Source organism: Oryx dammah, unplaced genomic scaffold, assembly GCF_014754425.2.
Source record: "Oryx dammah isolate SB20612 unplaced genomic scaffold, SCBI_Odam_1.1 HiC_scaffold_19, whole genome shotgun sequence".
NCBI classification, from domain to species: Eukaryota; Metazoa; Chordata; class Mammalia; order Artiodactyla; family Bovidae; genus Oryx; species Oryx dammah.
The window spans coordinates 79,223,787-79,246,593 of NW_024070203.1; the positions used below are offsets into that span (position 1 = coordinate 79,223,787).

The following is a 22,807-nucleotide window of genomic DNA, read 5'->3' on the forward strand; positions in this document are numbered from 1 at the left end:
GAGCCCAGGACAAGTCACTAGGCAAATATCTGTTGATTAAACCTCCAATGCCTTGCACATAGCATTTGTGGCTAATGTGTGCTATTTTGTTGAGGCAATTGGAATGAATGAGTCTTGCACTCAGCACATCTGAAGCACCAAAGCCTAAAGCTTCACTCTGCTATTTATGGGTTAGGACAGTTGCTCAGGTTACACCCTTCCAGCTAATTCACAGGAAACCAATTTTCCCACAGTCACCACGATTTCTTGGTCAGAAAAAGCTCTGCTAAAGACCATATGCAGCAGATAAACAAAAAGGAATGAAATCCTAGAACCATAAATAAGAGTGAAGTTGCCCAGAGTTAGGAGACAGAGTGGAACAAAATTCATTCTGATTCTGTTTTTTCAGTTCTATATGGCCAAAACATTACTTTGCCAACAAAGGTCCATCTAGTCAAAGCTATGGTTTTTTCAGTAGTCATGTATGGATGTGAGAGTTGGACAATAAAGAAAGTTGAACGCTGAAGAATTGATACTTTTGAATCGTGGTGTTGGAGAAGACTCTTGAAAGTCCCATGGACTGCAAGGAGATCAAACCAGTCAATCCTTAAGGAACTCAATCCTGAATATTCTTTGGAAGGACTAACGCTTAAGCTGAAACTTCAATTCTTTGGCCATCTGATGCGAAGAACTGACTTATTGGAAAAGACCCTGATGCTGGGAAAGATTGAGGGCAGGAGGAGAAGGGGCCGACAGAGGATGAGATGGTTGGATGGCATCAATGGACATGAGTTTGAGCAAGCTCTGGAAGTTGGTAAAAGATAGGCAAGACTGGCGTGCTGCAGTCCTTGGGGTCGCAAACAGTCGGACGCAACTAAGTGACTGAACTGATAATGGCAGATAGCTGTTTTATCGAGTTTTCAGTGCCAACTAAGTCTAATTCCCCAGAAATGAACAAACCTCTGATTTCACTACGGTCATAAAATATTCAGTTCAGTTCAGTTCAGTTCAGTTCAGTCGCTCAGTTGTGTCTGACTCTTTGCGACCCCATGAATCGCAGCACACCAGGCCTCCCTGTCCATCATCAACTCCCAGAGTTCACTCAGACTCACATCCATTGAGGCAATGATGCCATCCAGCCATCTCATCCTCTGTCGTCCCCTTCTCCTCCTGCCCCCAATCCCTTCCAGCATCAGGGTCTTTTCCAGTGAGTCAGCTCTTCGCATGAGGTGGCCAAAGTACTGGAGCTTCAGCTTTAGCATCATTCCTTCCAAAGAAATCCCAGGGCTGATCTCCTTCAGAATGGACTGATTGGATCTCCTTTGGCATTGAAGAAAACCTTAGTGATTACTTAGATAAATCTATTTATCAGCTGGCTTGATTTATTTTAATTGGAAACCTCTGAGGGTCTCACTGTTGTCTGCCAGAGGCTTAGAACTTAAAAAACTCAAGTTAAGAGGTCGTTTTGCTTAGTCATTGCCTTTTAAAACCAAATACATTTTAATACACTTTTCCAAGCATTTCATTATGTAATTATAATAAAGCTGTAAAGAATATCCTTATTGTAAAATTAGTGTTCCCCTGATAGCTCAACAGTAAAGAATCTGCCTGCAATGCAGGAGATGAGGGTTCCATCTTTGGGTCGGGAAGATCCCCTGGAGAAGGAAATGGCAACCCACTCCAGTATTCTTGCCTGAAAAATCCCCATGGACAGAGGAGCCTGGCAGGCTACAATCCAAAGGGTCGCAGAGTCAGACACAACTGAGTACGCGTGTAGGATTATAAAATTAATCCTGCAATATTTTTTGTTTTATATTTTTGCTCCTCACTTAAAAATTTTCCTTACGGTTTCAAAATACCTGAGATATTGAAGAAATAAATTCCTAAAAACTACAAAGTTACTGTACCCTTTGGTTTTTTAGGGCAACCAAGGTAAATTAATTTTGTTCTTATTTAGCTGTCTCCTAAACCCTAGACAAACAGGCTATATCCTTAATAAGGAAGTGTATATTGTCTTTTACTTGCAAAAAAAACAAAAATTACCAAAACATAATTCCTTAAACATCTGATCTGACAGTATTAAGTTTCATGTTAATAGATGGTAATTTCCATAATCTTGTCTAACCTAAATTCAACTTTATTAACCATGTCCTAATCCTGAAGTTCAGGTACTAGGCACTTGCAGGTGAAACTTTTTTTAAAATGAGCTCATACCATTACCCACATATGCTCAAAATGGGACAGTTTGAATACTGCAAGCTTCTCAAAGAAAGCCATATTCACACACAGGAAATCATTTAGATGTGGTTAAGGAAACAGGAAATTTTCACATTGGCTTTAATATTTATATTTTACCAAAATTTTCCTGAACTTGGTAATCATTACTAACACTTTTCATAGTAGTATTTACTGAATCTTAAAAAAACAACAACAAAAAAAAAACTGAGCAGAAAACGTAGAGTTGAAGAAAACTGGATGTCAGTCTATACAATGATTTTTTACTTTCAGCATGACAGACTTTATTTTGGCACTTTAACAAATATTTTGCTTTACAGCAGTGACAAAATATTGCCAGAAATTTCCTTTTCCTGGCATGAATATTCCAAGCAGTTAATATTCTACGAACTGAACTTTGCTATGCTTTGCACAGTTAGAGGTATACCCACTACACTCATAACCTCCATAACCGAGGGACATTGTGCAGCTTTAAAAAGTGCTATCACTTCCTTTTAATCACTCCGCAGTAGACTGATTCTGTAAGTGATGGGACAGGACTTTGAGAATTAAGGCCATTAAGAATTTAAGTAAACACTGTTCTGAGTGCTGCATCAATTTTTTTTTTTTAATTGAGTTCTGTGGCAATTCCAGGGAATGTTCTCCAAATGAAGCAAGTATTCATACTTCGTTAAAAGCAAATTATATGTTGGAAAGGTTGCTATTTTTGCTGTGTTCTTCCTACTTTGGCAGCTCACACTTTAAAACAAAATTGGTGGTAAAACAGAAAAAGGAAATGTTCAGTTAGAAGGAAGTCCCCAGCCAGGACACCAGGGTACCCTCACATTTCCATCTCTTCCTCAGGCATCACTGCTCTCTGGCAACCTCATTCCTAAGCAGTGAAGCCTAGAACCTCCCTGAGGGACTCTGCTTCCCCATAGTGTGAACTATGGTATTCTATCTATTACTTCTTCGGTTAAACTTCAGGAGAGATTCGGAGCACAGTTTCAAAGGTAAAACAATCCAGAGGACTAAACCATAGATACCGACATCAGGAAAGCCCTCTTTAGTTCTTTGGAAATTATAGTCCTAAAAGTTATTTGCCAGAGCAGGTATCCATCTCAATATTGCCATCAGCTATCTCTATAAAGGTTGTGAAACTCACAATTCCCTCCCTGGCAGCCTTCCAATATCTACATCCAAACACACACAGGACATTCAGATTTCCTCTGGCCAATTCAGAAGCGAATCTGACAATAAACAGCCTCATCAAATGAGCTCTTTGGTTTTGATTTACAGACACCGTGGAACACTCAGAAATCAAACCCACAACATCCTTGAGAGCAGACGGTCGTTAGCAAAGGGGAAGTGTACATTTGATCGAAAATGTACAAAATTTATAACAGTGACATTTTCAATATTAGGCCACATGATTTATTCAGTAGTTTTTATATTCCCAAATTACAATTTACGTCTATTTATAAGACTACAAAAGTTACCATTAGAATTGTCTGTGCTTATAAAATACCAACTTTTTTTTTAACTGTTTTATATACTCATTAACACCAGTCTGCAACGAGTTACATAGAATCATAGGCACTTCAAAGGCTTAAAAAGACGTTTACAACTTAAATGCATTTGTAAGAACAAAAACTGATTTTTTCCTTAAGTCCCTACTCGTACCTTCAAATTGCAAGAAATCAGCAAATACAGTGGCCAAAGGAATCTGCAGCAACTTCTCAAAACACTGTTAGCATCTTTGGGTTTGCTGAGGCTTGTCAGTAACTCACATCAAATCCTCTCAAAAGAAGATCTGAATGGATAGACATGACTAAACAGTTTTGGGGTGATAATCCAATTTTACACATTAATTTGCTGTTGCAAATCTGCCTGAAGCTACAGGTAATGAAAAATAAAGCAAGTGTAAAATGGATAGTCTGACACTTAAAAATTTATACAAAGTGGAGGTTAAAGTTTACATATTTGAAAATCACATATACACTAAATTACCATTATCTGAATTACCCAAAGACAAATTGCACCGTAACAGCTACAAAAGGCATAGAGTTTTGTTTTGTTTTCAAGGGTGAGCAGAGGAGAGGGGAACAACAGATAAATTAACAAAGTAAGACCAACTTGATAAGGTCACTCTGAGACATGCTGACACAAATGAAATAGCTTTCATCTTCGAACCATCGGATAAAAACACTCTTTTCATATTTGCGCATAGAAATTTAAACTGATTCCATGTACACTGAGCGTTTTTATAACATAATATTTTGCCACTGCTATTCACAGAACACTGCAGATGTTAAGTTTGAATTTTATGTTGTTCTAAAGAAATACATGAAAAGATTTAAATACAATGGGATTTTTATCACTAAAGTGCCAGAATGGCTCTTTAATGAAAAAAAACAAACAAACAAAAAACAAAGATCTTCATTATTCTATGCAAAAGCTTTATTTTTAAAAGTTCAGTGATCTCATAAATAGAGACACTAAATGGGAGTTTTCACGCATAAAACTCCTTAGTAGGTGCCTTCTGATAAGCAGCACTGGATGGTTTGCGTTCACCAAGGTCATAACTTCCTTCATCCTTCTTTCTCATGCGATACACCAACAGCAGGATAAGGAAAATTGCAAAGAGAAAGCCGATAACTCCGCCAGCAATGACAGCTGAAACACACAAAAGGAAGATTACTTATAGAAGAGATTCAAGGATGGTAGAAATTAGCTTCGTTAAGGCCAATTTATCGACACTTTCATAAAAAGCTTAATTTGAAAACCCCCAAACTAAAAAAAACTGGATTCAATGAAGCAACCAGGTAATTAAGCAAAGCTGACATTCTTCAAGAGGTATAACACTTCCTTTGATTAGTATTAATAATATTACCCAAAAGCCTCGTTAAGAAAAAATCTGGCTGTGACCTCAACTAGTTCCATACTTTAAAACTCTTAAGCCTTTTCAGCATTCACATTTTTGTAATCTAATCTTCTAATTGCTTTTTCAATGAAAACACAAAACATGATATAACTGACTTAAATTTTGCAAAGGGAACTGTGAAAAAAGCATGCAAATTTCCTTTGTCATCTTGGATTTGGGACTTTCCTCTCAAGGATCAAGTGTTCTACAAAGGTAGAGGTCAGATCTGTGGTTGCTAAGGGAGGGGTGGGGGTGGGGGAGGGCTAGAATGGGAGCTTGGGATTAGCAGATGTAAACTATTATATGTATAACTGAATCACTTTGCTGTACATCAGAAACTAACACAACGATGTAAATCAAATAGACTTCAATAAAATAAAAATTTTTAAAAAGGACTGTGTTCTAAAATCTTGCAAATCTTCCCCTTTAAAATCAAAGGTTAATACTTTGTTTATGATTAGAGACAACATTCTTCTGTGCCGTAGGCACTGTATCAACGGCCCTCTCCATAAAGAACCTTCTCTTCTCTTAAATTTATCTTGAGATCAGGAGGTCTTGGATCAAGCCTGACTGAGCTTCACATTCTGCCATACCTGACACCCAGCTATTCTAGACCAATTTAGGCCTTAACTTTCTTCTTGCCTCTCCCCACCCCAACTCAAATGGCAGGCCAAGGGGTAGGCTGAGGGAGCTGACAGAAAACAGAGACAACCTCTGCCTAGCCCTTGCCTTGCTCGCTCTGCAATGAGACAGGTGCTCAAGATGGTTTTCAGTAGTAAGGTTTCAGTATCCGGCAAACCCCGCTGATACTTCTGAACATCACTCAGACAAACAGAAGCCTATTTAAGGAACCTCCACCGGGCTACTGACCTGCCAGGACTTCTGTTCGTTTAAACAGATTGTCTGAGTGCTTCTCAGTATATACATTTGTATCCTCTTCAGCTGGGTCCATTTTCCTTTCTGAGTCAGGGAGGTGAACTTTTTCCTTATCAATTTCTTCAGGTGACTGGTATAGGCAAAAAAAAAGAAGAAAGATTATAAAAATCTTCTTTTAATGTGCTGGAAGAAAGAAATAGTAAGTACTTTCCCAAGTTTTGTTTTTTTTTTTTTCCAAACACTGGGTTTAGAAAATAAATGAAATAGTCCCTTTGTGTGATGTGTATACCAATGTGTTAGTCCTATGGTGGACTCACATTGTTCATGGTTTTATACAACACCCATCACATGTACAGGCAAGATGGACAACTTATTGAGTTTGCAATAACCCTAATGGCATGGTTATTCTCTAAGCTGACATTTCACAAGGATCTCTAGCCTTCTTACCACTCTTCAGTCTTCTGGCCACCATCCCCTTCTGGCTGCTCCAACCCAACAACATTACCCAATTCAACTCACTCCTTCATCACCTTTCTGCGACCTGGGGTCCTATGATGGCAGCTTCCCTGCAGGCATTCTCCCTGAGTGTTCTCCCAGGGCTCTGCCTGCTCTGTGGGGCACAGCCAACAGGCTTCATCTGTGATGATCCCCACTATTTATTCACTCTTACACCTTCACCACACCCTGGATTAGAATCTAGACTTCAGGGGGGCCTGGGTTCTGTAAAGAGCTCCTGTGTGGCCCTGATCCACTACTTTTCTGGGCCTCACTTTTTCTATCTGTCCAGTGAAGGGCACTCTCAGTTTCTTGAGTATTCTACAACTCTCACCATCTCACCTCCGGGCAGCATTATTCCTACCTACCAGAACCCTACAGGACCCTCATCCTTGGCTGTTCCATCATAACAGATTGACCCCCTCCCCATTTTCATCAATAGTAACTACTATTCTCTTGGGCCCCCAAAGTTATTTTGGCACATTTCAAGTTATATCTTTTGGTATGTCACAGTCCTTTCAATGGGCTTGCCTGGTGGTGGCTCAGATGGTAAAAAATCTGCCTGCCATGTGGGAGACCTGGGTTCAATCCCTGGGTTGGGAAGATCTCCTGAAAGAGGGCATGGCAACGTACTCCAGTATTCCTGCCTGAAGAATTCCATGGACACAGGAGCCTGCCTGGCTACAGTCCACAGGGTCGCAAAGAGGTGGACATGACTAAGTGACACCTCGTATATCATATATATATGTGTGTGTGTATATATGTATATATATATAGTGATAGTGAAGTCGCTCAGTCATGTCCGACTCTTTGCGACCCCGTGGACTGTAGCTTACCAGGCTCCTCTGTCCATGAGATTTTCCAGGCAATAGTCCTGGAATGGATTGCCATTTCCTTCTCCAGGGGGTCTTCCTAACCCAGGGATGGAACCTGGGTCTCCCACATTGTAGACAGACACTTTACCGTCTGCGCCACCAGGGAAGTCTATATATATATATATATATACATATATATATATATATAGTCCTTTCAATTTGCCTTTCACCATCCCTTCAAATTCAGTGTCTTCCATGGATTCTCATTCCTGAGGCCTTATCTAGGTCTTTACCACATCATACCCAACTGCATGCGTTGGGTGGCTTCCAATCCATCTCCCAAGGCCACTGCTTAATCTCCAGTAGGAAGCCGTGACAAGCCATCTCTATTACCACTTACTTACCAAAACTGATTCTTAACATGTGTGCCTCGGTTCATACACTTCTTCTAGCTCCAATACAAAATTTTCACTTCTTTCATTGTCCATTTGTCCTTCACAAAGCCCTGATCTTCCAGAACACTTTATAGCCCATTATACCATCACATAAATCATCTGTTGGCTTTCTAACCTTCAGCACCAATGTTGGCCATTGTGTACAAATGACCTAAGATTACACTGAAATCTGAAATCCCTGAAAAGTTAAAGAAAAAAAAATACATATATATATAAAAGACCACCACTAGAGACTATTTCATTCTTCTGGACTGAGTAAAACTAGCACCACTTATTGTTGGTACTTATTTAAAGCTCTCCAGATAATTCTACAGTTTGAGAACCACTGAATTAGATAAGCTCAGTTCAAATGAGTTGGTTCTTCTCTATCAGGCTCAAATTCTTGTTGGCTAACACTACTGACAAAAAACAGTCAATTCCACTGGTCTCTTACTGTAGACAAAAGTATTTTTTAGCTTTACTACTCTTCCTAAGAGCAGCCAACCACCTTCATTAGGATTCTAAGCTGTGGCCCAGTTAAATGCCTGATGGCTTTTTGAAGGCCAGCATTCATCCAATATGGCCACTAGCTACTTAGCCTAGGGGGTTAAAAAGCATAGAGACCTCACCTTTCTGGGGTGCCTTAAGGTCATCAATGTTTCCAAGAAGGATCACTAGGTGTATCCATCTGAGCTCCAGGTCAGTGGCCTTGCCTCAGTGGACAGAGCACTAGACTTGTTTCCATTGAAGATGACGTATAATAAAGCATGATAAAGAATGCCTGTCTTATTTTCCTAAGCCACACGAAAACCCTGTACTGACTTAACCCTCAAACTGCCATGACTTACAAAAAGCAGAGGCTACAGGAAAATGATCATTTCATTGCCATACAACATGCATTCCAAACTTCACTATTCTCTACATTATTGTGTGGAGAAGGCAATGGCACCCCGCACCAGTACTCTTGCCTGGAAAATCCCATGGACGGAGGAGCCTGGTGGGCTGCAGTCCATGGGGTCGCTAAGAGTCCGACACGACTGAGCGACTTCACTTTCACTTTTCACTTTCATACATTGGAGAAGGAAATGGCAACCCACTCCAGTATTCTTGCCTGGAGAATCCCAGGGACAGGGAAGCCTGGTGGTCGCACAGAGTCGGACACGACTGAAGCAACTTAGCAGCAGCAGCAGCTACATTATTGTGAGAGAAAAAAAATAAAGGTCTCCCCTGGCTTTCCTGTACCAAGGGAAAGCAAAGAGAAAAGCTCATTGACAGTATTCTGCCTCAATTCCTCCATTCTTCTCATGGAAAGCCCACTGTTAATTGGATGCCTGGTAGAAGGACAGACAACTCAATAGATGAGAAAATGAATTGTCTGGATTCTAATCTAGGAGACTTTTCACTGCACATTAACAGTTAAGGGAGAGTTAGGAAAGGGAAGAGAAAACTCAAGTAAGTTGATACCCAGGTTTGTGATGAGGGAAAGAAGAAGTGAGTTCTGGTGGTGAATGAGGTGAAGGTAAGTAGCTACTGTGACATTAGAGATGGAATTTAATTCATCCATGTCATCTTTGTCTCATTTATATGACAGATCACATGAGTTCCCCTCAGGTCTTTTCAATCCCTAAAATCCTTTGAGAGAGTTAACATTTCCATTTTACTCAGCTTCTGATCCAACAGCCAGGAATGAGCCTGCATTTCAGGGGGTCTGCAGGTTGGGGGACAGGAGGTCTCCACAGAACTGGGGCTACCACACTACTCACAGGCATGAGTGCACAAGCTTCTGAGTGCTCTGGATGGAACAGTTACTCTTTAAATTTACAAGTTTTATTGTATGAAAGGAAGAGTTTGACTAATACGAATACTTTCTATAGTACAGAACTAATCTGAAATGCCTGGACTCTCATATATGTGTGCAAAGTGAAATTATGAAAAGGCAGCATAGATGATTAGATGAAGTCAATTAAAGATCTGTCATATCCATGTCGGGTTCTTTGGATACCATGAAAATGTAACGGAGTAAAAGGTTACGAGCAATGCTCTGCTTGAACAGATACCTGTATTCTTTTTATTTTAGTCACATAAATTTACAACAAACTGGACAGAATATCTATAACAGTGACATCAATGCCACTGTGACGCCCACTCAAAAGCAAAGTCTGTATTAATGGTATCCGAAAGGCAATGTTTAATTCAGCTGTGCCATGTAATTACAAAATAGAAAATTTCATCACTAATATTATCATGATAAGTACTGCAAAAAGTGTTCGACACAATGAGTAGCACTCAATAAACCTCCCACAAATGGATGAACTTTTATTATTACTACATCAAAAACAAACGATACCAAGGATATATTAAAATGTTTCGGGGTCCTTCATTTCTGAGCTCATCTGCCAAACAGCTATCTTTTTTATTTCAATCTGACACAATTACTCCCTTAAAGTCAATTTTTTAAAACTTACATCAATTTTCAACCTATTGCTGTCAACTGACCAGACAGCTCTATGTCAAATTAGGTTTTCCTGAAGATAAAAACTCTACCACAAAAAGCCAAAACTGAGTTTCTTGTCTCAAACTGCTGCTGCTGCTAAGTCACTTCAGTCATGTCCGACTCTGTGCTACCCCATAGACGGCAGCCCACGAGGCTCCGCTGTCCCTGGGATTCTCCAGGCAAGAACACTGGAGTGGGTTGCCATTTCCTTCTCCAGTACATGAAAGTGAAAAGTGAAAGTGAAGTCGCTCAGTCGTGTCCGACTCTTCCTGATCCCATGGACTGCAGCCCACCAGGCTCCTCCGTCCATGGGATTTTCCAGGCAAGAGTACTGGAGTGGGTGCCATTGCCTTCTCCGTGTCTCAAGCTAGTGAGTCCTAATGGTTCCTGACCTCAGGGAATTCAGTCACGACAAGTGGTCACATATACATGCAGTACAGTCAGATGCATCTTTCAGCGGCCACCCTGGATGACCTACCCTCAGCTGCACCTGTTGCTTTTCACTTCTCTTCTCCCTTTTTCTTTCCATTCATTCAACAGAATCCATTTCTGGAGCAGCTACCACACAGAGCCAGATGTGTCTGCCTCACGGCTCACAGCTCCTTCTTCTAGTGCCTGGCCTGTGGAGTTGGTCTACCGCTAACGGAAACAGGCCCTTCATCCAACAGAGAGCACTCCAGGCTGGAGAGGACTGTCCTGGCTGCTCCACATCTGAAGAAACCTAGCCAGCCCTGTTCCTCCCCAGCCTATGTGCTCGTGTGGGGAGTGGCGTGCGTAGGAGGTTAGCGGGGGCAGGGAAGAACAAGTGCACTGTGGGAAGGGGAAGAACAAGTGCACTGTGGGAAGGGGCGGGGAAAAACAAATGCACTGTGGGTAGGGGAAGGGAAAAATAAGTGCAGTGTGGGAAAGGGAGGGGCGTCATCGGGCTGGAAGCCCATGCGCAGTCCTGCCTGCAGAGGGGGCACTTCTCACTCCAGAGACACCCTGTCCCTACCTTCATGACAGTCTTCCACATCCTGTCTGCTGTTAAACCCTGGCAGCATCTCATTTCTAACCAACAGATGGGTGAGCACCAAGCAGGGACACCTGTGATTCCAAGCTCTCCTAAGCAGCATGCTATCCTCCACTGTCTGCAGTCTCCTGCCGCTGTTACTCCACACTTTCCCTTGGGGAACTGCCCCAGTCTCTACTGCTCTAACCGACTTCCATGAAGGCTTACAGAGTGCTTACTGAGTCTCAGGGGCCATGCTGCATGCCCTCACATTTAATCTTCCCAAGGACCCAAGAGAAATGGGTCAGAGAAGCTAAGACACTTGACCAGATCTAGGACTTGAGACATTACTTTGCCAACAAAGGTCCGTTTAGTCAAAGCTATGGTTTTTTCAGTAGTCATGTATGGATGTGAGAGTTGGACCATAAAGAAGGCTGAGGGCCGAAGAATTGATACTTTCAAACTGTGGTGTTGGAGAAGATTCTTGAGAGTCCCTTAGACTTCAAGGAGATCAAGCCAGTGAACCCTAAAGGAAATAAACCCTGGATATTCATTTGAAGGACTGATGTTGAGGCTGAAACTCCAATAGTTTGGCCACCTGATACAAAGAGCAGACTCATTAGAAAAGACCCTGATGCTGGGAAAGATTGAAGGCAGGAAAAGAAAGGGATGACAGAGGATTAGGTGGTTGGATAGCATTACTGATTCAATGGACATGAGTTTGAGCAAGATCTGGGAGATGGTGAGGGGATAGGGAGGCCTGGCGTGCTGCAGTGAATGGGGTAGCAAAGAGTCAGACATGACTGAGCAACTGAACAACAACAGCAGGATTTGAAACTTCAGCCTTCTTCAGACTGTAGCATGCATTTTCCAACGTAAGAAGCTTACCTAGTAGTAGCTGGTCAGCTAATTGCAATACCATGCTAATAAAGCCAAAATCACCAGTCCCCTAGTTTCCATTAGAAACCTTTGCTCTGTTTTAAGGCCAAAGATCTTATTTCTTAATAAGACAGCTCTCAAAATGAATATAGATATGTACCCACATTCATCATTATCATTGGAAGAGCTGAAGTTTACATACCACTGGTGGTGGGCCTGAAAAGACTTTGGGAAAATATTTACTGAGATTAGTACCTGGAGTCTTCTTAGTCCACAACCTATTTCAGCAGATGTAAAGTTTACAATGGTTTTAACTCACAACCAATTCTTTATGAAATAAAAACAAATTTTCCTAATGTACTTCACATAAACTGAAAAGGTTTTGCTTCCTAACTGGGCTGTGAGTTCCTTAAGAAGAAGCACCCTGTAAAAAAGATTTGTTTATAACCTAGGCCCGGGTGATAAAAATAATGGGTAGAATTAGCCATTAGGCTATGAAAAGACATGGCGGAACTGTAAATGCATATTACTAACTGAAAGAAGCCAATTGGAAAAGACTACATACTACATGATTCTAACTATGCAACATTTTGGAAAGGCACAAACTACGGAGACAGTAAAAAGAAATCAGTGGTTTCCAGGGGCTGGGAGGGCAGGAGGAACAAACATGTAGGGGATAGAGGACTTTTAGGACAGTGCAGTTATTCTGTTGGCTACACTAATGGTGGATACACGCCCATTAGAAATGTGTCAGAACCCATACAAGGTAATACATCACAGTGAGCAAACTCTAAATTAAACTCTGGACTCTAGGAGATTATGACCAGCCAATGTAGATTCTTGCTCCTTGGAAGAAAAGCTATGACAAAACTAGACAGCATATTAAAAAGCAGAGACATTATTTTACCAACAAAGGTCCATCTAGTCAAAGCTATGGTTTTTCCAATAGTCGTGTATAGATGTGAGAGTTGGACTGTAAAGAAAGCTGAGCACTGAAGAATTGATGCTTTTGAGCTGTGGTGTTGGAGAAGACTCTTGAGAGTCCCTTGGACTGCAAGGAGATCCAACCAGTCTATCCTAATGGAAATTAGTCCTGAATGTTCATTGGAAGGACTGATGCTAAAGCTGAAACTCCAATACTTCGGCCATCTGATGTGAAGAACCAACTCATTGGAAAAGACCCTGATGCTGGGAAAGATCAAAGGCGGGAGGAGAAGGGGCCGACAGAGGATGAGATGGTTGGATGGCATCACTGACGTGATGGACATGAGTTTGAGTAAGCTCCAGGAGTTGGTGATGGACAGGGAAGCCTGGCATGCTGCAGTCCATGGGGTCGCAAAGAGTTGGACACAACTGAGCCACTGAACTGATGTCACAGGATGTTGATAGTGGGGGGGGGGGCAGTTGAACATGTGTGGGGGCAGGTGGTATACAGGAACTCTCTGTGCTTCCCATTCAGTTCTGCTGTGAACCTAAAACTGCTTTGAAAAACAAAGCCTATTTAACAACAACAAAAAAAGCAGTAGGTGGCAAATGTCAAAACAATCATGAAGAATAAGGAGGAGCCATTTACAATATAATGAAAAGACCAGTTGTCCTTACACAGTTTTAAAAGGTGCCTCTTAAAAGGAACATTCTGTACAATTTTTTTAAAAGGCACGTTGACCATAACCTGATGACGTGATGCAAAATAAAACACACCTTTGTCTGAGCAGGGATCTTGTCTTGTATCTTGCTCAGCGTTGTGGTTTCCACTCTCGGAGCAGTACTAGTGAATGGTATCTTTGGAATGGGCCGAGACGTGGTCAGCTCTGGACTCTCTCCATCCTCATCAGCTCCTGGAAGAATAAGCAAAGATGAGCTAAGCACACGAGTCACAACACAGGATTCTACAGTATCAGGCTACGTGGTCTAAAGTTGACGATGACAGAGCCATGTTTTTTCACAATATCTGCTCCTCAGGAACTCAGCATAAACCTTCTTGCAGTCTTCAGAGTTTGAAGAAGTGACTTCAAAGTGGATCTGTGGGGAGTCTGGCATTTTTTTCTATATTATTATTATCCTGAATGTTCTTGAGTAGCCCTTTTAAAAACAATTTATTTATTTGGCTGCATCAGATCTTAGTTGTGGCATGAGGGATGTTTCATTGTGGCACACAGACTCTCCAGTAGTGGCCTGTGGGCTCAGCAGTTGCCGCATCTGGGCTCTCTGGTTGCAGTGCATGGGTTTAGCAGCTCCATGGCACGTGCGGTCTTAGTTCCCCAATCAGGGATCGAACCGATGTCCCTTGCGTTGCAAGGTGGATTCTTAACTGCTGGACCACCAGAGAAGACCCTCAAGTAGCCCTCCTTTTGCTTGTGTGTTCGGTCTCTCCTCCTCAAGAGATTGTTTCCCTTCGATGCTGAAACATGCTATATTTTCCATTTTCCATCACAACAACCACGAAAAGGGAACACCAACCCTGTATGTGAGTGAGCTGCTGCACTTGCTCCCCCGTTTATAGCCAGACTTTCTCAGTGGGGTTGTGCCGACTCACCAGCTCCTTCCCACATCACCTATTCCACTTTCTGTTCTGCTTCCCCTAGTCGAATGTTCCCTGTCACCACACTGCTGGCACTGTTTTCTTAAGGTCACCATTCCCCTTCATGCACCGTATCCAGTGGCATTTTCCAGAGCGGTCCTCACCTCCTTTCTGATGCACTACCTTTGGGTTTCTATGACTTTGACTTCCTGGCTTTCCCCTCACCTCTCTGGCTATTTCTAAGTCTCCTTTGCAGATTCACTGTCTTCTACCTGGACACAAAATATGAAAAGTTCCTTAAGGCTGAGCCCTAGGCTGCACCTTACTCTACACTTTCTCTCTCACCCATGGCTTCTGTTACATCTAAATACAAATGAAACCCAAGCTAACCCAAGTGGTTCCCTTCTACCACTCCTCCAAAATTTAGACCTACATATCCACCAGCCTACTTGGCATTTTCACTTGAATGACTCAAAGGTAGTAAATACATCTCGGTCACGTTCAAAACAGAACTCATGAAACAGACCTGTGGTTGCCAGGGGAGAGGAGGTAAGGAGGGAAGGATTGGAAGTTTGGGATTAACAGACGCAAATTATCATACATAGAATGGATAAACAACAAAGTCATATTGCATAACACAGGGAGCTATATTCAATATCCTGTGATAAACCATAATGGAAAAGAATATTGAAAAAATATACACAACTGAATCACTGTCGTGCAGCAGAAATGAATACGATATTGTAAATCAACTATATGTCAATAAAATTTAAAAAAACTAGAACTCATGATTTCCCTGCCTGTCTCTCTACAAATGCAGTCTTTTCTCCTCATGTTATCTGGCAGCGAGTGGAACCCTCCGTTCCTGTAAATCACAGTTGTGGCTCCCTCCCCTCTTCCTCACCACCACATTGAATCCATATGCAGTTCTATGGATTTTACCTTCTTTTTACGTCTCCACTCTTAACACCTTCCTAGGGTTCCCGGGCTTCCACCCCCGTCCAGTCTTCCCATCATCACTATACCGCCCTTCTTCATTTCCTTCCGGTCCTCTGTGCACAGACAGGCAGCAACCCCATCACTCTCCTGTTTAAAACTGTACCAGAGGCACTCCACTGCTCTCAAGGTGAATATGAAACGCCGCTGCCTCTTCTTGTGTAGTCCGGTCCTGGCCTACCTTTCTTTCAGTTTCCTTCAGCATCATTTATCCTGTTATCCCCTAGACTCCAGCTGTGGTCCCCTGATCTTTGGCCAGAAGTCTTTGCCTAGTTAATTTCTAAACCTCACCTCTAGACGTTAGCACAAATGTCATTCCTTGGAGAAGGCCTTCCTTCCACATTAGAGTCTTCATCACCTGCTTATTTAGCACCACCTTTCTTACCCTAAGACTGCATTTATCACAAGCTTCCTATGGCTGAGGGACTGCATTTGATTGGCTCCCCACAAGAGTGTCTAACAAAATCCCAACACCTCCAGGCACTGGCCCAGTATCTGTTCGGTAAGGACTAACCACTGACTTCCACCTGGGCACTATGTCTTTTTGTTTGTTCATTTTGCCTTTTTACAAAAATAACATTTGAGAACTGTTCACATTCAAATACAACATTCTTTTTAAGTTGATCATTTGTCAAACTTGTAACAATTCAAAAAATTCATAGTCTGTAACTCAAATTAACCTGCTTCCTCAGACAGGAAAAAATGATGAATAGCCCCAGACTCCGCATGGAATCATGTTAAAATAACAAGCAGTTCAAAAAATATGAGGTAAGATACTAGGAAAAGTGCAAAGCTATGAATATGACTCATTTTAAATATTTTAATATATTGATTTCCTCCAGCATGTACACTCATTATTCAGAAAAAAAAAATGGTGAAGAGTATATTGAAATAAATATGGGATTTGGCATTAAACAAACTTAGTACTTGTTCTGGCATTTATTATCTCTGTGACCTTGGACAAATAATGCTTGAGTTTGTTTCTTCATCAGTAAAATGGGGGATAACAACCACTAATTCTCAGAGGTGCAAACATTATATATATTTATTTGAAAGCCTTCTGTGTACATAAAATGTTACGTAAATGTAAGTCATTAATAATGATGGGTCCAAATACACTACTCTCTCATATCAGCTTCCCTGATTTTCCATCGAAATTTTATACATAATATGACTGATTTGCTTCTTAGGAAAAAAAATTCAGTGAGAAATGAAAATTTTTCAATTAAGGGTTTTCAAGACTCTTGGCTTACAATAGTTACAAATACAAACCGCCAAATTAGGAGTTTGGAGAATTTGTTGTGAAAGAAGAGATTCTGTAAAGTAGAAAATTCTCTCAAGTTAGCACTTCTTAAATTAGATGAATGACCCACCTCAGGTGGCTCTTCCACTGCATTTACCATCTTTATTAAAAAGATTGACCCTCTTGCCCAAACCAGAAATCTGGGGACCCCATTGATCACATCCCCTTCACCCCTGACTTTCAGCTCTCACTGTCCTCTGTGCCTGAAACAGCTTAGCCTTGAGCCCAAAGCCTGTTTCCACCTTGGAAACTCTCCTGCTTAAACTCTCATTCCTAAAATCAGTGTCATCCCCTCTTTCTCCATCATGGAACTATTTTCATGTGCTTCCATTGTTCACTGAGTCTCTTCTTTAAAAAAAAAAAAAAAAACATTTTCTTCTACTTCCTGAAGAAATACATCTTTTAAAAAAAATAATGCATTTTTTTCACAGATGAAATTGGGAAATAGAGAATATAGGAAGGAATAAATAAGATTATTCCACCATCAGAGAAAGCATCGTTAGATTTTATTTACTAAAGTGTCCCTAGCACCTAGAATGGTGTCTATTTCCCCATGTTATAGGTCATTATTAAATACTTGTTGAATGAGTTGAATAAATATCTGCATATCATCTCATCTCCTAATGAGTTGTTCATTTCTGACATGACAGTTTCACTCTCCAAGGACTCTTGCACTCTCACAATATTCTTTTTTTATAGTATCCTCTTCTTGTTTCAACATTAAAGCACCTTATCTCTCCAAATTTAATAAGTTTTTCTCTAAGTTCTCAGTGTGAATTTCTGTTCTCTTCCAATTTGGAGGTATAGGAAGGTCTTGATCTTTCAGACGTTTACAGCTCTCCTATAAATGTCCAGGGAGCCTTGGTTGTCTTCTCATATTTAAGAGGGAAACGTTGAGCAGCTGACTAGAAACTCTGAGCACACAGAAGAAGTCCGTTAAATGCCAATGTCAGTATTTTAGAATTATTTCCTTTGAGTTGGTTCAAGTCCCTAGAGAGGGTGAAGGCCAAGTTCTGGGAACTGACTGGGAGAAGACAACTGGGAAAAATCTCTGCATTAACCTAAGCATTAATCTAAGAACTTGCTCTCCCTGTTTTCAATGTGGGGCCCCCATCCCCAAATGTGCCTGATATATTTCTAGTCCAAAGACCCCTCTGTTTTTCCTCTCCAGATAACAAACCTCCAGTTTTCTTCTCAGAGCAGGAGCATCAATCCCTTTGCTGCATTCTGATGGGAAGGAATTAGGGACTCCACTTACTTTCTTTTTTCTAACTTTTTATTGTGTATTGAAGTATAGTTGCTTAACAATGTTGTGATAGTTTCAGGTGGGAAATCTACTTGGTTCATAAACTTTCAGTCAGTCATCCTGAGTTTAGTACCATCTTCACCCTCCATATAGCGGCGTGAATTCAGGGGCCCTGGGGGGACTCTGCCGTGTAAATTAGTTTGCTTCTTTGCTCTCCCATCCCTGCCCCCGTCCACACCCCACAGCTGACTAACTCAGCTTTCTCATGTCTGCCAAGTCTGTTACTACAAGCCCATCTGCTTCCCAGCTTTCAAACCATTGTGGCCTTTGGCTCCTATACTGTTCCATTTGTCTTCATGAGTTTAGGCCCAATTCGTTTACGGGCAGTTTACCTGGGTATTGGAAGGTTATATACCTTCAATCCGCCACCTTTATCCAGAACTCTGCATTTAACTCTTACACTTTTGTTGTATAGCACCTTCTTATGCTATGTCATCCATGACATGGTGTAACAATTATATTTTTTCTCATTTCTACATTTTTCTCATCTGACTCTTGGTTCCTTGAGTACAGAGACCTAGTTTTTCATCTCTGTGTGTCCAAAGAATATGGTCAAGCATCTGGCACACAGTGAATGTCCATGAAACGTTTAAGTCGATGGTTGAAGTTTTCATGTCTGTCAATGCCCACCCCTGAGTCCATATATATAGTAAGAGGATGATATATCTTCTCCCCTGAGAGGTACCCTCTGGGTCTTGGGACATTCCTGCAGGCCCTGTGCTCCTCTACTGAACACCATGACAGGACTGAGAACAGAGGGAACACTGGCCAAAACCCAGGAGATCCCAGTTTCCACCAGGGACCGTGCATCGCCGAGGCAGGGTCTCCTCATTCTAGAGTGGAGTTTCAGGACACAAGGAGGCAGTAGAGCAAAGGAGTGAAGAGGACACACTCTCAAGCCCGGCTCCCTGGCCCCTATCCCAGCTCCATTTCCTTCAGACAGTATGATCTGAGGCAAGCTATTCAATCTCCTCCGGCCTTAGATTTTTTCATGTGAAAAACAGAGGTAACAGAATCTGTCTTTATTAGGATGTTATAAGACTAGGAACAGTGTCTGACATGCAGTAAATAAGTAATAAGTAAAGGGCTTTACAAATTTTAGTTATAGCTTCTGCTACCTTTAAGCTGAAAATCAACATCCCCAGTATAGTGCAAGGAGGTTTCCAAAATCCAGAACGATACACTTCTTTGCAGCAATGATCTGCCCAAGGTTGCAGCCAAGGCAGAAGCAATGTGGGCTCACATTTAAGTCAGAGCTCGATCTGTCTGATGAGTGGTTCAGGATTTCAAACTATCACTTCAATCCCCTTCCACCTGGATGGGGGACACGGGTGGGCTTCCAGAGGATTAGGACTGGAGCTGCATTCTTTGTATTAAATTTAAGGACAATCTTAGCAGAAATCAGAAAAATACCTTGGACATCCTCTACAAGTCTCTAACAACTCTCAGATTCTAAGATCTGTGAAATGAGAACCAAAAACGTATGTATAGGTATATTTCCTGAGACATTTTGAAGAAGACAGTTACAAAGCACTTTTGAGGTGTTAACAAAAAGAAGAGGTGCCATGAGTGAACAATATTAATAGAGTTGTGGGCTACAGAGAACAACTTTTCACACTCATCCTGCGTGTGTGATATATATCACCCTCCCCAGAATAACTAGGGCTATTTTTACAAGAGGACTGCATTGTAAGCTCACTGTTAACTAGGTCGGCCACAACCCTTCTTGTCTTTCTCAGACTTGCCATTTTCCAACCTAAGATACTCATTCTTATATAGCTAGATCTCTCCCAAAGACACAATTTTAATTTGCTCTGGGTTATTCTGAAGCCCACGCTGATCTGATTGTGAGACATCTACATTCAGCATTTGTTCAGTTGCTAACTCATGTCTGACTCTTTGCGATCCCATGCACAGCAGCACACCAGGCTTCCCTGTCCTTCACTATCTCCCAGAGTTTGCTCAAACTCATGTCCATTGAGTCGGTCCAATGGACCAACCCAACCATCTCATCCTCTGTCATCCCCTTCTCCTCCTGCCCTCAATCTTTCCCAGCATCAGGGTCTTTTCCAATGAATCGGCTCTTCACATCAGGTGGCCAAAGTACTGGAACTTCAGCTTCAGCATCAATATTCAGGGTTGATTTTCTTTACAATTGACTTGTTTGATCTCCTTGCTATCCAAGGGACTCCCAAGAGTCTTCAGCACCATGGTTTGAAAGTAGCAGTTCTTTGATGCTCAGCCTTCTTTATGGTCTAACACTCACATCTGTACATGACTACTGGAAAAAACATAGCTTTGACTACACAGACTTTTACCAAATGTTGAATGTAAAATGAAACTCAAATCAAGGAAGATCCTGGATAAGACTTGCCTAGTATGCTGCTGACCTCACCTTCCTGATCTGATCATTAATACATGCACAAGCTCCTCCTCTTTCTCAGTTTCCTGGGAGCCAGTCCTGGCACAGGTGAAATATGTCCCAGGTATGGGAAATTGATTGCAAAATGATCAAATCCTTTCTCTTCCTTGTAGTGTTTTCCTCTGCACTGTGACAACCCTTCAGCTCCCTTCACTAGGAAGCAGAGTCTGGGTTGGGCCTATGACTGGCTTTGACCTATCAAACATGGTAGTGAAATTGTGCCCATTCTAAGCCTTGACTTCAAGAGCCTTTGCACACTCCTACTTGCTATCTTGGGATCTCTGTCTCCTCCCTGTGGACACATGGCTGGCCTTCTGGAGAAAGAGAGCCCACAGTGACCAGAGCCACGTCTGCCCGGCTACCCACAGATAAGACAGAGCCCAGCAAGATGAGCACACTCAACCTCCAGCTGACCACTGACATGGGAAAGAGCCCAGTCAGGCCACCTAAACTGCCACCCTGAACAATAAGGAGCTAAACAAAATGACTGTTGCTTTTAGCCACTACACTTTGGGATGGTTTGTTACAAGGCATTACTGAAGTAATAGATAACTGATACACCACAGGAGTTGAAGATATCAGCGTACAATCATTTTACTTGGCTATTGCATTCTCCCTCCTACTTCTGAGCAACACACTAGTAGTAAGAAAGCATAACTCTTCTTGGTCTCATCTATAAGCTTTAAGGTAGGGTTGGCAGTTTTATGAAACTAGTATTTGAGGGTGGTTTTCATGACATCACTCTGATAATATTGACAGAACTCTGACCACACGCCAAGCAGCAAGCTCTAAGAGTTACAGGTGTATCAACCCCTTAAGATGCATGACAACCCTATGTGGGAGGGATTATTATCATCTTCCATTCTATAAATGAGGAAACTGAGGTTCAGCCAAATTAAATATGTTTCCAAGATCTCACAGCTCAAGTAGCTGGGAGCTAGAATTCACACCCAGGCACTGTGACTCCACAGAGCTTGCCCTTAACAGTTATGCCTCCTGCTTGCTTCCCTGAAGCACGTTCCAATAGAGTGTGAGTGTATGTGTGTGTAAGAGTGTGTGTGTGTGCACATGCATACACAAACACAGAGAACAGAGATGAGTGTGGATGTAGCTAGCCTTACCCGAGCCTGATGCAGAAGCATAGTCATCATCGTCAATAGGATATACTCCTGAAGCTTCTTCAATGGAGCTGTTGTCGAGGTACATGTCTTTATCAGATGTCAGCTCTGCCCGCTGAGAAAGGAGAGAGAGGGGGGTCAGGATGGTGAGAAATTAGGAAATGAGTTTATTCATTCATCGCACTGTTCAGGCTTATACCTCAGTGACTACTTGTCCCTCTTTCCTGTTCCTTTAAACCGATTTTTGTCCCTACCTTTCCTCGGCACACCCTGACAAGTCGCATGACGTCAAGGGCTGACCACAGACAATGCTCCTGAGGGAAACCTAACCCAGTGGATCCTCAGAAGATGCCTCAGAAGCACCTATCACGGGCTTATTTCCTCACTTCCCACTAAAGCTGCCTGAGGGCCGGTGGCCCCAGTGCTAGCTGGAGCCATCTGCTTTCCCAAAGTCACCGTGAGGCTCCTTGACTGGAAAAGCTGCAAGACAGTCAACTCATTTAAGACTTCCTTGGGGGTGTATTAGGGTGCTTGGGAAAAATCATCTCCCAGGGATGTGTCAAGGTCCCTTGGACATTTACAGGCCTGGCCACACTCAGAGAGGCACCAGCGTGGCCAGGAGCTCTCGGGGGCCGTGCAGAGGCCAGCACCACACCCCACCAGGAGCAGGGCCCGCGAGGCTGTGGACCAGGGCAAGCCCACCGCGAGCCGCATCTGGGGCCCACAGGCTTAGTGGAGCCTTAATGACAAATGCAGATAAACCCACATGAGCGCATTCTTTTTATATTCCTGGCACTGGGTAACAGCAAATCACACACTGAATAGGGAAAGGGATCATTCACCAAGTTGACCAGTTCCACAGCTTCTTAGCTCTTCAGTAAGAGTTTTAGTATTAAAATTCAACCTAATCCTGTCAAGAGAGTCATTCGCATGAAGTGGAGGCTGAGTAGATGTATAATTTTTCTTAAATGGCTTCAGTAAATTGATATTTTACCACCAGTATTTCATGACAGCCCAGAAACAAATATAGCAGCCTGTAAG

The 22,807-nt window shown here is 42.1% G+C and overlaps 1 protein-coding gene across 1 annotated transcript in view; it reads right to left on the reverse strand.

The window, feature by feature from the left end:
• Positions 1-2,470: 2,470 nt before the first annotated feature.
• The window catches only part of SDC2 (syndecan 2), a 128,671-nt gene continuing 108,334 nt past the window's right edge, over positions 2,471-22,807 (reverse strand). Inside the window, exons 2-5 of the mRNA XM_040261033.1 lie at positions 21,770-21,881; positions 13,802-13,938; positions 5,987-6,122; positions 2,471-4,869 (exon numbers count right to left, since the gene is read on the reverse strand). Of these exons, the coding sequence (XP_040116967.1) occupies positions 4,706-4,869; positions 5,987-6,122; positions 13,802-13,938; positions 21,770-21,881 (549 nt within the window). The 3' untranslated portion in view covers positions 2,471-4,705. The remainder of the gene's footprint in view (positions 4,870-5,986; positions 6,123-13,801; positions 13,939-21,769; positions 21,882-22,807) is intronic.